General features: G+C 40.2%; 1 protein-coding gene across 1 annotated transcript; it reads left to right on the forward strand.

Annotated features, from left to right (window-relative positions):
- The first annotated feature begins 2,021 nt into the window (after positions 1–2,021).
- LOC102226309 (potassium channel subfamily K member 4-like) lies at positions 2,022–15,371 on the forward strand. Its single transcript, XM_023342210.1, has 8 exons — positions 2,022–2,210; positions 7,478–7,598; positions 7,892–8,153; positions 11,875–11,998; positions 12,077–12,237; positions 12,322–12,508; positions 13,725–13,888; positions 14,225–15,371. Exons 1-8 carry the CDS (start codon positions 2,024–2,026, stop codon positions 14,816–14,818), a joined length of 1,800 nt encoding a protein of 599 aa, XP_023197978.1. The 5' UTR covers positions 2,022–2,023; the 3' UTR covers positions 14,819–15,371.
- Positions 15,372–15,833: the final 462 nt, after the last annotated feature.

Consider the following 15,833-nt stretch of genomic DNA (forward strand, 5'->3'; position numbering starts at 1 on the left):
CTTTCTCCAGGCATTGGTTTAAAGTGTCAAGTAGATTCCTGGGCAGATCAATAAGAGGTGTTAACAGGACGTGTCAAATGCACCCAGCTTCGAAGGTTTGGCTTTTCACTGTGCAGCTGCTGTGTCAGATGATGAGTAAAAATGGGGAAATGAGGTCACACTTATGTCCTTTCAGTTAGTACTAACGCATACTGTGGTAGATGGAAGTTAAGTTTGTTTTAGCACATTAGCTCACCTGTCTGCGCTTTGAGTTTCCTGGCATTTTATTGATATAAATTAATGGATTTGCTTCAAAATATTGAAATGTGATTACACTGATGCGCTGATTTGAATCCAAGCTGGCTAATATTTCAGACAGCGTAGTCGGAGGTTCGGTGTCGTCATTATCATAAAGAAAAGTCCAATATGAACGGGAATTAAAGGTGTGGAGTGTTCAACCAGATAAAGTACTCAGAGGTCTGCAAACTAAAGAGCCATTTTTTTCCCTCAGTCCAGGAAAAAACATCAAATATTGCATGATTTTCTGAAAAAAGTAACTTTTATTCTTTTCTATAAATATCTAGAAAGTTTGCTGTAATTTCAAAAAGAAATTGTATTTTGGGTTTTTTTTTTTTTTTTTTGAAACGTTTTCTTTTGGGATTTTGACATTTTGAGGAAAATTGTGTAAAAAAAAAAAAAAAAAAGCTTCAAACCTAATGGCACGAAAACTTGATTTAAGACATTACTGATACTTTTAATGTCATTCTTTTGTGGAAATTCAATGTAATTATTCCAGGAGACAGAAACACTTCTAAAACTTGGATTTGTTATTTAATCTGCATTTAAAGACATAATTTCATTGATTACCATTTCATCCAAAGTTATTCACATCCATTGTGGAAGGTCCTGGTCCGATTAGTCAAAATCATTTCTTGATGATTCATGCATGTAATCATGTATAAAAAAAAAAAGACATTACTAATTTTGGGGATAAGTAGTGATTTGGGGAAAGAGCAGCAAAAATTCTGAACAAAAACAAAAAGCTGTCCTTTGCTCAGTGAAACAGCTTTCTGCTGCATTTCTGGATCCCTCCCAGTGCTGTGAGCACTTAAATTAAATATGTATGCGATGAATAAGCAAATAATTAAAAGGTGTCGATGCTTTCCTTTTCTGGGTCAATTTCAGAGATGAGATATTTCCGTCTTTACATCAAGGTTTTATTAAGGAAAAGAAAATTGATTCAGGCCTACAGCTGCTGCTGATCACGTTATCGCTTTACCCTGTAAAACTTTTCACGCGTTAAATACTTCTGTCAGTATTTAACATAGAAAACTTGCTAAGCCCGGCCCGTTGTGTTTTAGAGTTAAAAAATATTTAAAGTCGACAGGAAATATCTCTTGATAGCTGTGTGTTATTGGAAGATTTGAAGATTAGTACCTGGACATCAACTGTAAAGTCTTAAAATGCAAACATTAAAAAAACAAACAACTTAAATAAGCAATGCTTAACCTAGAGGGACACAAGTAAAGCCTGGTGGCCTGCCAGGCTTATAATACACTGGGAGAAACCCTGCATGTATACTGCAGGTACAAGGGCTGCTGCCCAGGCCCCATTCAATCACGGGGCGCCACTGACTGAGAATTTATTGAACATTTTATTAAATAAGTATTGGACATTTTGTTATTTAGATTTTACAAGATTAAAAGTATAAACATGAATAAAATAAAATGTAGACGCATATACATGTTCCAGTTGTAATTTCATCTTCTTTTCCTGCCCTTTCTTTCATTTTGTCGTGTCCGATAACGCGTCTTCCCTCAAATGACCAAAGTTGCCGACGTTTGCTAACCACGCAGCTTCCAGTCGGGAGAAAGTCCCCGCATCATCAAAAGCTCTGTCAGAAAGTGAGCTCGCTGTGGAGGCACGAGGGCTTAATTGAAAATAAAGTGCTCATAATAGCGGCGTAGCTCTCCTCCTCTCCCTCTGTCTGCTTCTGTTTTTTTTTTTTTTTTTTATTGCCGTCCTTTTCATGTCTACAGTAATTATGAGCGCGTCTGTCGTCAGGTCAATCAGTCTGAGCAAACTTTTGCTCCGGTGTGGGTCTTGCAGATGTTTTATTGGATCTGTCTCCCCTGCTCCTGCTGGATGGACATATTTATCTGGCTGCAAGGAACAAAACGAAGCACTTCACTGGAAGAACATCTGGAGGTGTAGTCACTGGTCCACAAGAAGTAAGAGGAATTTCAATTTCTTTGTTTAACTCTTTGGTTTGTTTTACTGCTGGTGTGACTTGAAATGAATGATTGAACCAGGAAAAAAAGTTCTTTTTTTGTTTTGTTTTGCAGAATAAAATACAGCCCTTCTCTAAGGTTTTGTCAAACATCAAACTTTTTCTTCTCTCTCACACATGAAGTGATTTATGCATTCAAAGCAACGGGACACCTCTTTCACTGCAGTTGGACAGAGTTCAGTTTTGCCGAGATTGGACAGACGGAAGCTCTCACGCAGATTGAATTGAAGCGGCTAAATGTATTTAACAGTTTATTAGGTGCAGTGCATAAAATAAATCCAATTCTGCCTCTCAGCAACTCCAGACCCCAGTGGAGGTTTTCCCCGGTATTTGCGGGAAAAGATGGAGAAGTTGGAAGTCGGGTCCATCGCAGCTCACTTTACTTGATGTTCCTTTGACAATAACAGTCGTAGAAACTCAAAGTTTAGCGCTTTTTGGCGCCGCAGCAGCCGTGTATAATCAATCGGCTTTGAATGTCGCGTTTCAAACTCGGCGACCCCGGCGCTGAGCTGTGATTCACGATGCAACGCTTTTACAAGGACTGTTGTGGAAACATTATTAATCAGTGAAATGAACATCCAATTAATTTAATACAGAACTTATGGAGAGGCGTGTGGTAAAATGTACATTTTGACAGCCTTCAATGTGTTTTGATTTATTTTAATCTAAGGAAACACAACGTAGTCCTGTCACTCTAACCAGTTTTGATGGATGGATAAATTGTCCCAGAAATTATTGCAATCAACGATAATATTGTCGTTTTGACAACCTTTTCAGCTAATATAGTAACAAAGGCACAATAATGAAAGGACCTGCTCTCAGACATCAATAAACTTTCCAAAGAACATCTAACACTGGAACTGGAAGACATTTCAAATATCCAAAAATAAGTAAAAGAAAACAGCCAAAACAATAATTAAATTGTAAGATGAAGAAAATCACCTTACAAAACATATTGATCATTAGGCTCAGACAGAGAAAACCAGCAAAAGTTCCTGTAGCAAGAAAACCCCAACTAACGGCATCGTACTGTATGTCAAATGCTTGCTGAACCTTTTCAAAATGGCGGCTGTATTAAATAGCAGCATTTGCTTTAAAGATTAGGCAAACAAGCATGCAAATGGAAATGACCAATTAATTGGTTTGGTGCGTATTGTGACAGGCTGAACGCAAAGTACCAGATGGTTTTACGTCGTTTTTAAACTGAAGTGAACGTCAAAAGTGTGATGCTCATTTGTATTCGCTCTCTCTGACTCAGCTCTTTGTAGAACCACCTTTCACTGCAGTTTCGTAGATTTTATATAAAATATTTACACATTCTCGGAGGCCAGGTCAGATTCAACCGAGAGCGTCGGTGAAGTGCCGCCGGGGGCAGAAACGAGAGGAACTGACGAGAGCGAAGGAGTGAATGAAACTGACTGATGCACAACAGCTGAAGATGTGTTGGTAGCATGGTAACCGGTATTTAGGGTGATAATCACTCTCTGATTACGGGGAACATGTTATCTGATGCGACAGAAAGCCACAAAGCTCGCACTGAAAACAATTGTCATAGAGACAAAGTACACACACACACACACACACCAACACCCATATTGTTGTTTTTATTTTTGAAGTCATTGTAGCGCCATCTGATCAGCTCACGCACCATAAGGGAACCATCTGTCACAAGTGGGAGGTGGAGGGGAGGTTATGAATGCAGACAGACGTTCAGGAGCCAGACGGAAAAAGATGGATTTAACTTCAGGGAGGCTAATAGTTCACTGAACGCTAAAATCTGGGGAGATGGAAAACACACCAAGCTTCAAGGACCTTTGGAGGCTGTGGTGTCCAAACGTTTTGCCTCGACGGCCAAAAACACCAAGTTAAATGTACTTGCCAAATATTTAGCTTTTAATCATTAAAATGGCAAAAAACTGTATATATATATATATATAACAATATTTTAATGTAATACTCAAAGCAGTCTAATTTCATAATTTCTGTTGGCGGCAAATCAAAATCTTTGTAGGTTTGAAACATGAAAAACTTCTAGTTTAAAAAGTAACTGCAAATCATGTTCTGTATTTGTCAGGTTGATCTTCTTCTTCTAGATTTTTTTATTTTGTGTGTGTGTGCGTGTGTGTGTGTGTGTATTCAACAACAAGAACGGGGTCCAGGATATGGCTCACTCTTAAAATATTTTGCCAAGTTTATGTTAAGAACATTCCCAATTGTTTTTTTTTTTTTTGTTTTTTTTAGTAAAAGTCACTGTGTGTGTTTGTGGCCCCCTTTTAATAATATATTAAATGGAAACCAAAAGCTTGGATGATTTTTTAAAAAAAGATCTTACTTTGTATCTTCTTTGAAAAGACAAAGCATCACTTGAAATCACACCCCCGGATGTCTTTATGTGTTTCTGCATCAACTGTCTGACCATCAAACCAAATTTAGGCCATTTCCATCCATTATCTAACACGTCACCAGTCCACTGCAGAACTTAAGCTACTTGTGAATTGTAATTAAGTTTTCACCCAAAATTGTTTTGAGGTCCCACAAATGTCCCCCTGACTGCCATTTTGGACGCTCCTGGGACATGGAGAAAAGAAAAGAAGTTTATTTCTCATGTGCACCAGATTCTCTTGGTAGCCAAAAAATCTCCACAAACTCAAACTACTACAGAAAATGGCTGCAGAAGATGATACATCCAACGCCCTGAAAGCACATGTATCTGACAATGTCATCCAAGGAATTGAGTACCTCACGTGAAAAGCAGGAGTAATTTGCACCCAAAAAAAATAAATTAATTAATCCCAGAGATTTTCTAGAAAAAAAAACATGGAAATTTCTGAGTTTCAAAAGTCGAACATTTTTAGCGGCGCCCTCCACTTTGAGAAACGATGCTCTAGATCAAAACATACTCCTCATCAGTGTGAATGACCCAGTCCTAAATCAGAGAATCTGTGGCAAGATTTGAAAGTTGATGTACACTGAGACTTTTCATCAGCTCTCACCGAGCCTGAGCTACTTTGCAAAAAAGAATGTGCAAAAAATCAACCTCTAGATATCAACAGCTGGTAGAAAAATACCTCAGAGGTTTGCAGCCCAAAGAAAAAAAAGTGAACACCTAACCATTTGGCCAGATAGAGATTTAAAGAGTAGCAGCAAAAGCAAATGAGGGGGATTAGCAGTGCTACTGCCCACAGCAACACCTTGGACTCTTTGAAAATAATCTGATGATATGAGTTACAACATTTCATTTCCCTTTGGGCATAAATAAATTATTACTGAATTTCAACTGCTCAACCTTATGTTGGTGTGTTTCGTTAAAACTCAATGAAACACATTCGATTTTCTGGACTTATTATGGGAAAAACACTGAAAGGTCGACGAGTTTGAAGACTTTCCTGTTTGTGGGACTCCAATTTCCTCTGCGTGTGGTGACCTGCCAGCTATCAAAGTGGAGAATGAAATTGAAGACCTATGAATGAAACTCTAGGTTGATGCAGATGAGCCAGAAATAGTACGAATGTAAGCATGTGTATGTTGGCCAGGTCTCACTGGGCTCAAGCACAGGAACTCAAAAAATCCTGGTATTAGACCTCAGGCTTACACACGAGGTCTAGTGTGTAAGCCTGAGGATCCTTTGAGTCTTATTTATTTACCTTATTTATAGGTAAATAAATAATTACCTTATTTATAGGTAAATAAATGAGTAAAGACTTTATAGGATTTACGTGAGCTGATAAATAAATGCGGCACTGATAGACCAACTTGCTATAGTACAACTCAATTCACTCCTGTTTTTTTTTTTTTTTGTAGTTTTGTTTTTTCTTTGCTTTTTGCAAAGCAAAACACCAATTACAAAATACTGAAGCAAATAATTCAGTTAATCTTTCCTAAAATACAAATAAAATCCAAAAACTGTACGAGTTACACTGTCAAACCTCCATTCCAGCTCTCTCTTTAATTCCCTCTCTCGCTCTGTTCGTAAAGTCCGTTTGATTGAGCACCTTTTTTCCCTCTCTGGTGTGCTCAGCACAACCCGACCGCGCTCCTTTTCTCACACACTTGTCTGCATGCGGCTGCTTGAACTCCATGGGACGCGCCCCCCCACCCCCATCCCCGCATCTTACCGCCGCGCCTCTTGTTGGATTCCTGAGGATCCTTCGGGTCTGAGGTAAGAGCACATGCCTCAAAGCGTCCGCAGCATCTGTCAGGCTGAAACTTATCGTTACAATAAGAGTGGATCCATATGCAGGGCTGCGTTTGCGCTGCAGCAGCAGCAGCAGCCCTGTTGGCACTTAACGCAGTGCATATTACACTTTCCCTCTGTCAAGTGTCTCGCAGCGTGCTTAGCATTCTGAAGTGTATATTCGCTTGGCAATTTCACATCGATTGGTCACAGAGGAGCTCAGTGAAGCGTGTAAAAGTTTAAATTTTGTCTCTAAATGTGCTGCAGAAAAGTGTTTAGTAATGATACCAGCACTGTGCGCCGGCATTATCATAAAAAAATGTGACTACAAACGAGCATCGTGTTGTGTTTTTAGCCATTTAGGAAGGCTTCTATACACCTATATATGTATGTATGACTGAGATGTGCTCATATTTGCAAGTGGGCAGTTCCTCTGTGCATTCCCAGCAGCTGTAAAACTGGTTAGAGTGCACGTCTGTTTGGCTGTCACTGTGTGGCAGTTTACTGCTCTAAGTTTTGGATGCAGACCAGAACAGATCTGCTGACTAAAGAGCTACAATCTCTGAACTTCAGGGAACTGTGGTGCTCCTTTATGCTGCCCCCCTAGCATGCAGTCCACTGCTTTTAGGATCGCAACTTGTAACCCAAGCCTTTCAGGACGATAACCAAGTTAGAGCATCTCAAACTTTACTCAGCATCTGAGCTTCTGATGACATTTAGCTGCTGGTGGTCAGCTCTATCAGTTTAACTAAGGTGGACTTGTGCAGAGTCACACATCCTCTTGTTTTGGGGTTTAATAAAGTAGAGTGCCGTCTTGATCGGAGCCAACAGTGATCAGCGTCATCCCACCCAACCTGCTCTTTCACATCTCTCTCCTCCAGCTGATGATAAAGAGCCAGAACCCCCCCACCCCCACACACTCCTCAGAAAGCTCCACCTCGCTTCACTCTGCCACTAGTTGTAGAGATGGGTAAAGTCTGGTTTGATTGGTGACATCAAGGTGTGTGGAGTCTGAAGTGTCTTTCCCCGTTCAGTGTCCCCTTCCTTGGAGTGCGAGGGTGACGGGTTCCCCATCGACTACGGGTCCAGGGACACCATCATTAGAGCCGATGCGAAAAAGGAGCGAAGGCGCGGGCAGATAAAGAGGGCCGACAGGTGAGTTTGATCCGTCTGTTGCATTCATGACACGCATCGTGGACGTTTTATAGACAGACACACAATGGCCTCTGTTCAGAGTGTCACCAGGCAGGCCAGATGACAGGTTCTCCCCCCCCCCCCCCCATCTTCTTGTGTGTCAGCGGTACAGTAAAGCCCGAGTTGATTTAATGCCTGGTGCAGCTGATGTAACTGGACTGTCTGCTGCAGGCATGTGTGCAGTCAGGAGCCACTTTCAGACGCTGTGTGGTCAGAATAAAATCCGTGTGCTTCTGTGGTTGCTGATGTTTCAGCTGCAGCAGCTGGGATCGAGGCCCCGTCAGAGAGAGGCACCAGGCTGAGTTCGGACTGAGCGGCGGTGCAGCCATGCGCTGCTCCACCCTGCTGTTGATCTTCACCGTGGTGCTCCTCTACTTGGTGATGGGAGCGCTGGTGTTCCGCGCCCTGGAGGCTCCGCTGGAGGAAAAAGAGCATGCGGTGCTGATGGACCAAACCCGGGGTTTCCTGTTCAACAACTCCTGCATTGACCTGTACGCCCTCAACGACTACGTTCAGGTAAAGCTGGACCCGGCGAGGCGGGAACCACTTGTTTTGTCACTTATCCTGAGATAACTTTGTTTTTTGAATTTCTTTTTCTACAAATCAACGGATGTCGTGTCCATGTCTGCTTTGAACTGCTTCTGTTTAAGTCTTATTTCATTGTCATTTACAGCAGCAGTATTTAGCTTTGTTATCCTTTCAACTCCATTTTAGGATGTGTTGGATTGCATAAAATTCAGTTTTGTTATCCTAAAGAAAATTATGATACTTATAATTATAAATATTCTCTATTTTAAACAACAACAAAAAATAGGGTTTTTTAATGGTGCTGTTAAACTTTTAGCTGTGTCTGGCACTTGCTTAAATCATCCAACTTAAAAACAGCTTCATGTGAAATTATTTTTGGAATATTTTATTGCTAAAATGAATCATACAAATTTATTTGGCAAAAAGAAAATAAAAAGCTGCAGTAGTATTTTGTTGAAACCCCTGGCTGATTCATTCAAGTTGAAGTATTTTTAAATGAATTATCATTACAAAAAGGTGTCAGTCAGGAGCAGGATACAAAAGGTTCCAGTGTTATAGCATGTGAGTGTGTGTATGGGTGTCTGCCCTGTGTTGACTTGTGACTGGCAAACTGTGTATCTGCCTTCGCCACTGGTGATAGGCACTAGTGCGTCACAGTCCTGGAAAAATAAGCAGGTGTAACCATATTATAATCCATAATATGAAATAAAACTTTTTTTTCACTGGCTGATTACTTCATTTGTAACTAGTACTTTTTCGTCAATATTAAGGCATTATTGGCCTTTTGTGTTTTTGCAGAGTGGAAAGCAGAAGACGAAGAGAGATTCTAGTTTTTAGCATCACATTGAGTCTAAACAGACATTCAAATCAACAAATAAATGGACCTCTTGAGTGGAAATTCAACATTTTGGAATGGCCGACTAATAATAAGACCTACATTTGATGGTCACCTGAAGAGGATTCTAGACAAAATATGTTGTAAAAGTTCAATAGATTACAAATGTTTGAATATTTTACATATTTGCAGATGTTGTTTACTCACTGCAGTACTGCGTCTCTATTTTGTGGATCTGGATAGAGACCCAGTTCTGTGTAGCAGTGCAGCGTTCCTGCGTAGCTCCACTAGATAACAGGTGGGATCTGAGCAACTATGTGACGCTGGTTTTGCTGCAGGGTGCGTCTAAGTACAGGAAAGTTGATCCACACACAGGCGGAGAATTTACACTGCTGGTTTGGCCACCGGGTTGTGATCCAAAGATGCCTGTCCTCGTTTCAGAAAGAACATCGTAAATGACTGTTTTAGCTCGCTATGCTATCTACATGTGCGATGGCTGACATTTGCGAAAAGGTTAATGTGACCGAAGGACGGAAGAGAAGTAACAAGTTTGTAAAGTATTTTAGAGAGAGATCAAATGAATAAAGAAGTATGAAGTCTAACATTAGAAGATGTCCGTGTCTAGAGGGAAACTGAGATATGGCTGATCCAGTCAGAGTAGGATGACCTTTGGTTCGGGTGTAAACCAGTAGGAAACATTGCTCTTATGTTGTTTCTACAATAATTCATGGTTTCATATCAGCAGACTGAATTTCTGCTCTACACTGCTCTGCTGTCATAACGGCTGTGGAGACGTTGGGTGAAGCTTTTGAGTCTTCAAAACGTCACACAAAGCAGAGCAAAATGAAGCAAGAGCAGAGTAAGTATATCAACATAGTAAGGAGGGAATAGCATCTTGTTCTAGCCTCTTTAACAGAACATTTCCATTAAATGTCTATTAGACAGGCCAAAGACCAAGTGGCTTGTCTGGCTAATTATAAATCACAACTTCAAGCCAGTAATATTCACTCTTGCAAATAAAACCGGCACTTCAGAACCAAAGGAGGAGTGAAGTGGACCTCAGTAGGTTCGATGTAATGTCCGCATGGGATGTGACATGTCCCATTGCAAAAGATTAATCACATTGGGAGAGTACAACACCTTCCTGGAGGTGTGTGACAACTTTGACCTGTCCTGTGTGTGTTCATGGTAAGAAGTATGCCTGATGTACCACACTGCAATGGTTCATCATTTGGTTTCTGTCTCAAATCTGCCAACCATCTGTGATCAATACATTACACCCTTGAACTATTACATAGCTTTTGCCTTGCTTAGCAGCTTAGAGGTGTAGCAGCAGCAGGTTGACTTCAACCCGTTTCATTCATCTGTGATTAGTTGTATCATGCGTGGGCGGAAATCTCGGGGAGTCTGAAGGATCTGGACCCACTCAATCTTGGAAAAGTCTAGAATTGCCTCCCCCCCCACCTCCTAGATAAATCATAAATGAAACCTTTGTATTTAAACAATATCAATATGAAAAGGCAATAGAAACGATGAACGAAATAAATCTGCTATGCATTTAAGAAAAAAATTTAAAAGCCACAACAACAGATCACACAATGTGAAATATGAGTAGAAAATTAACAGTTTATTCTGTTTTTTTTTTTTTTACACTAACCATGCATTAACCAGGATGCAGATGCCTTTATTTTAAAATGTTTATATTTAAAATATTAGTACATTGAAAGAAACATGAAATCAAAGTCTAATTCCTTTTTTCTTTTTTTTAGCAATTTCATTATAAAGTTCTTCTTTATATGAGCAAAAAGAAAAAAATAAATTGCTCTTGGGTTCCCCCTGGTGGCCGCGGTAGGTCATGTTTCACCGGTAATACGAGCTGCCGTGCATTTCGTATTCAAACCTCCAAAGCACCGGTGGAAGATAAGCGAGCAAAACAATGTCACAAAAAAAGAACTTATTCTTCAGGGAGAGAGAACAAGAGGAAGAATAGAAAAAAGCCAAGATAAAGGCATGTTTGCATGTCTCTTGTTAGAAGAGACAAGAAAATTAGCTTGATGGCGACCTTTAACAGTCCAGTTCAGCAGGCAAATATTTATGCTATGTTAGTAGAAATCACCCTACTTAATTTTTATAGTTATTCAATAGGACTACGCAGGTAATGACAGCTTACATAAGAACTGCTGTCCTCTTATTTATGGTTGAGTTGGCAGCCCTCGCAGTTATTCCTCAGATGTCGACCTCTGCCCCAAGTTGGTATTGTGTGTCAGGTTTCATTGAGCCACATGTTGGATGCTAAACAACTCTTTGGTTTAGTCAAAGTTTTGCTCCAGTATGTTCTAGGCCTAAAGCCACAAAGTTATAAGTAGAAAATCTTGGAACTGTGAGTGGATATTATAGGGGTTGTTTGTGTGTCTGGTGAGGGGGAAGATATTTTTGAACATATCTGCTGCTGTGATTGCAATCAAGCGAACAAATCATGGACTGTTTTTAATGTTGTGTTTTCCTACAACCAGCTACATCTCATTTATGTGAACTCTTACGAATAGATGGATGGGATAGTTTTGACGCTGGCCTTGAGGCATTAAACATCACTCTAGGAGATGAGCTCAAACAATCACTCTCCGGTGCAATTCAGAACTTCCAACTTATTAGGTAAAATTTACATGAATGTTGAGTGGATATTTATGTTTGAGTAGGAGCAGAAAACAATACAGAACATAAATCTTAATTGAGGATTAAGATCATTAGAGCTGCTGTTGGTTAGGTTTTTATTGGTGAGCCATTATAGAAGGTTCACAGACCTTCTTTATATCAACATTGCATTTTTCAAAGCATCTTTACCTTTCTAATCTCTTGTGCTTTGTCCCTTCTCAGAAAGTGCTTGAGGCTGTAGGTGCAGGAGTGGACGCTGAAGCTGCTATACTCAATAAAACCTTTGCCACGAACTGGGATGTAGCTAGTGCTCTTTTTTTCTCAGGGACAATAATGACTACCATTGGTAGGTGTCTGCTAAAACATGCACCGTGTTTTATAACTGTGTTGACTTAAATAAGCTGCTTCCTCACGACATGTACAGGCTATGGAAACATCTCCCCCAAGTCAGATGGAGGGAAGCTCTTTTGCATCTGTTTCGCCCTCGTGGGAATCCCAATGTTTGGCATCCTGCTTGCTGGGGTTGGGGACCATCTCGGTACTGGCCTGAGGAACACTGTTGCCAAAATAGAGAAACTCTTCCTGGTATGACGCTTTCATAGTATTTAAAACACTTCCTTTCATTTTAAGTTTTTTTTTTGTGATTATGTTATCTCACTTTGTTGACAGAAGTGGCGCATTAGTCCCACTATTGTGCGTGTGATCTCAGCAATCCTGTCCATCCTGCTGGGTTGCTTGCTTTTTCTTGCTGTGCCCACTTTGGTTTTTCAAGAAGTGGAAAACTGGTCCCTTCTGGAATCTGCCTACTTTGTGGTTATCACACTGACCACAGTGGGCTTTGGTGACTATGTTGCAGGTAAATAAACAGTTCTGACTTACCTGGCATACCTTAGCGTATTCTTAAGTAGTAGGAAACTGGATTTATTCTCTTATTTGTTTGTTTGTTTTTTTCTGATGTTTCACTTCTCTTTCAACATGCTTCGTTAGTTGCCTGCTACTTAAGTAATTAGGACTGTCATGTCTTGGATGACTGAGAAGCTTCCCTAGAGCATTTTCTCTCAAAGCGACACTTTTCCCCAAAAGATACTCCAACATGCTTTGATATATGTCTTTAAATTTGGCCATTGGACCATTTTATGGAAATATTAAAGCAACATCACAAGACATGAGCCAGGAAGCTAAAGCATTTCTTCCAGTTGGAAAATGTTCCCATGCATACTGACATTTTTTGTTTCAAATTTGCCTAAGTACAACAAAATCAGTTTCTGTAAAGGCCATCATCTCAACCCAATAGAAAATCATAGGTAAAGCTGAAAAAGTGTTTGTGAGCAAGGCAGTCTACAATCCCGACTCTGTTATGCCAGTTCTGTCAAGAGGAATCGGCCAAAATTACAACAAACTACTGTGGAAAGCTTGTAGGATGCCCAACATCTTAGACTCCAATCATACAGTTTGAAGACCTTTCATCCAAATGCTAAAGAGACATACTGTATGTAAACTTCCGAATTTGAAGAGAGTTTAAAAAGATTCCAAAATAAAAAAAAAATCTCTTGTTCATTATTCTGGTATTTGGCAAAAAGAAATGTTAATCCTAACTGTTCTAAAATCACACATCATTCTTTGATGTAATGTCAGACTGCAAAGGAACTCAAGTGAACGGAACCGTTCGACCATTTTTGATATGTTTTCAATGAAATTATTGATCTGTAGACGAGTTGCAATGTGACTTAATTAGTCATCCATAAATACATGTCCGTTGCAATGCATTAAGTTCTCTTATGCATAGACAGCATCATTAATTATTCAACTATTTTGTGCGAGGGATGAATTATTGATTACTTTGTCTCATGGATAGGTGGATGGATGGATGGATGGATGGATGGATGGATGGATGGATGGATGGATGGATGGATGGATGGATGGATGGATGGATGGATGGACGGACGGATGTTGATGAATGGATGAATGTGGATAGATGGATGAATGGATTGGTTGATTGATTGGGTAATTGATTGATTGATTGATTTACTTAATTAACATTTTCCTTTGTATACTTTGTATTTGTATCAAAGGGGAAGGTGAATTTATGACCCGCATAGGAGAGAACCTTCTGCCAGAGTACTGGTATAAGCCTTTGGTGTGGTTTTGGATCCTCCTGGGTCTTGCATACTTTGCTTCCGTCCTGACAATGATCGGTAACTGGCTCCGGGTTCTATCAAAGAAGACCAGGGCTGAGGTACTTCCTTTCTCTGTATTTTTTCTGCTGTCTGTATATCATCATTTGTTTTAACGAGGGAAGGTACTAAGGTAGATGATGGTGAATGGTTTCAAGTGTTTCTTGGGTCTCTTTCCACCTACTATATGGACTACCATGAGCTACATCAGCTCCAATGTCTTGAGTTACCATTACCAATAACATTACAAGAGCGTTTTGGCTTTGAAGAGACTGTTATGCATGTAAAGCATGAAATAACTAAAACACAAAGGATTTTCTTTTTAAAGTAGAGTTTAAAAATGTTGAGACATTCCGTACAGATCTTAAGATGATAAAGTTTTTGTGTGTCTATTTCAGATGGAGGAACTAAGAGCCCATGCCACAGACTGGACCCAGAACATCCAGAACATGTCCGTGGACTTTCGTATTCCAGGAAATTTAGAGGACCCTTTCAAGCGTCGCCGGCGAAAGCGCCGCCATCGCAGCCATGGTCACAGTCACAGTCACGGTCACAGCCACTCGGCCAATGGAGCCCCAGGAGAAAAACAAGAGCAAAACCAGAGTCAGACCGAATCTGGATCTTACTCTTCTTCCTATTCATCTTCTGAATCAGAATCCGGATCAGAATCAGAAACGGACTCTCAGGCCACACAGACCGACCGGGTTCCAGCAACGGAGGCTCCTCCAGACCTTGTCCAGCCGCAGCCTCTGGACTACTTGGCGGAGAACTTTGCCTTCATTGACGAGTCCTCGGACGCTCAGAGTGGCAAAATACAACTAGAACCTGTGCAAGAATCAAAACAACCCAACTCTCGTCAGGCAAAGAGGAGACGCCATAGGCGGCCGACTAATAGAAAAAGCTCTAAAACCAACTACTCCAACAATAACAAAAGGCAACCCAATGGAAACACAACACCTGTCCCAGATCTTCCAAAAAAGCCTCTGGACTGAAGGTACTAACACCTCATGAGACTCTGCCCACTGCTGACAGAGGAGGTCTCAGTCCAGCAGTTCCTTTCTGTGTAAATGCTGCCTATATACTGTCAGTTAAAATGAAGACACAATGCTGATGCCTTATAAACCTTTGTGTGGTTTGCCATATAACTTTTCTCTTTGCATGTGAGTGCATATGCAGCAAATGAAAAGATTAAGATGCCATAGGTTCTACGACTTTGTGAGGAGCTACTGCTCTCTACTGGCCTAAAACGGTATTGCACTGATCACCACTGTGTCAAAATGAACCACTTTTTTTTAAATAATCCGGGTACTGCAACCAGATTTGTGTTGTCAGAAACTTGCTACAGCAGTGTGAAACTCAATTTAGAGAAATGTTACCTGAGTCCATTATCCTTGAATCCCGCCAACAATCAAACAGGTTTACTTTTTGGTACCTAAAGAGTTTGTAAAAAATAATATGCATAGCCATCCATTTGCATTTTTGATGGTCAGATTCATCAGTGCTACTATTCTGCATAAGTGCATTAAAGAACTTTTCAAAAAGAAATTGTTGTAAATTCTGTTCTATTTCTCAAACTTCCACCAAAACCCTCATACATGCTGCTTGATACAAAAAAAAAACAATGGCAATTTTTTTTCCAAAAGAACAGAGTCTTGCATAAGAATTGATGCACCTTTAAAATTTTTTGTCATTAATCCATTGTTTACACTTGCTGGTGCTTATCTCCAATGGTCACTGGACTGGTCTTCTGACTGTACGCTGTGAGCGCAATAATATCGAGGCCCAATTCGTTGTTTGTGCACATCTTGGCCAATAAATCTGATTCTGATTCTGACTAGAAAGAGCATGTCAACCCACACCAGGCCATATGCTATTGAAACACAATGGCTTTAAAAGAGACTTTAAAAATAGGAGGAAAATATGCCTGCTGACCATTTATAAGGCAACGTAATCCCAAGTTTGAGAGAGCACAACAGATAAACCTTTATCTCCACTAAGGTTCTTCGT

The sequence above is a fragment of the Xiphophorus maculatus genome, chromosome 11 (genome assembly GCF_002775205.1).
Source record: "Xiphophorus maculatus strain JP 163 A chromosome 11, X_maculatus-5.0-male, whole genome shotgun sequence".
NCBI lineage: Eukaryota > Metazoa > Chordata > Actinopteri > Cyprinodontiformes > Poeciliidae > Xiphophorus > Xiphophorus maculatus.

Bases quoted from the DNA above. Each gene is read 5' to 3' on its own strand.
- LOC102226309 (XM_023342210.1), top strand. From the start codon at position 2,024: ATGAGCGCGTCTGTCGTCAGGTCAATCAGTCTGAGCAAACTTTTGCTC. The intron at 11,999-12,076 runs GTAGGTGTCTGC...CGACATGTACAG, and splicing joins GACAATAATGACTACCATTG to GCTATGGAAACATCTCCCCC. The intron at 12,238-12,321 runs GTATGACGCTTT...CTTTGTTGACAG, and splicing joins AAATAGAGAAACTCTTCCTG to AAGTGGCGCATTAGTCCCAC.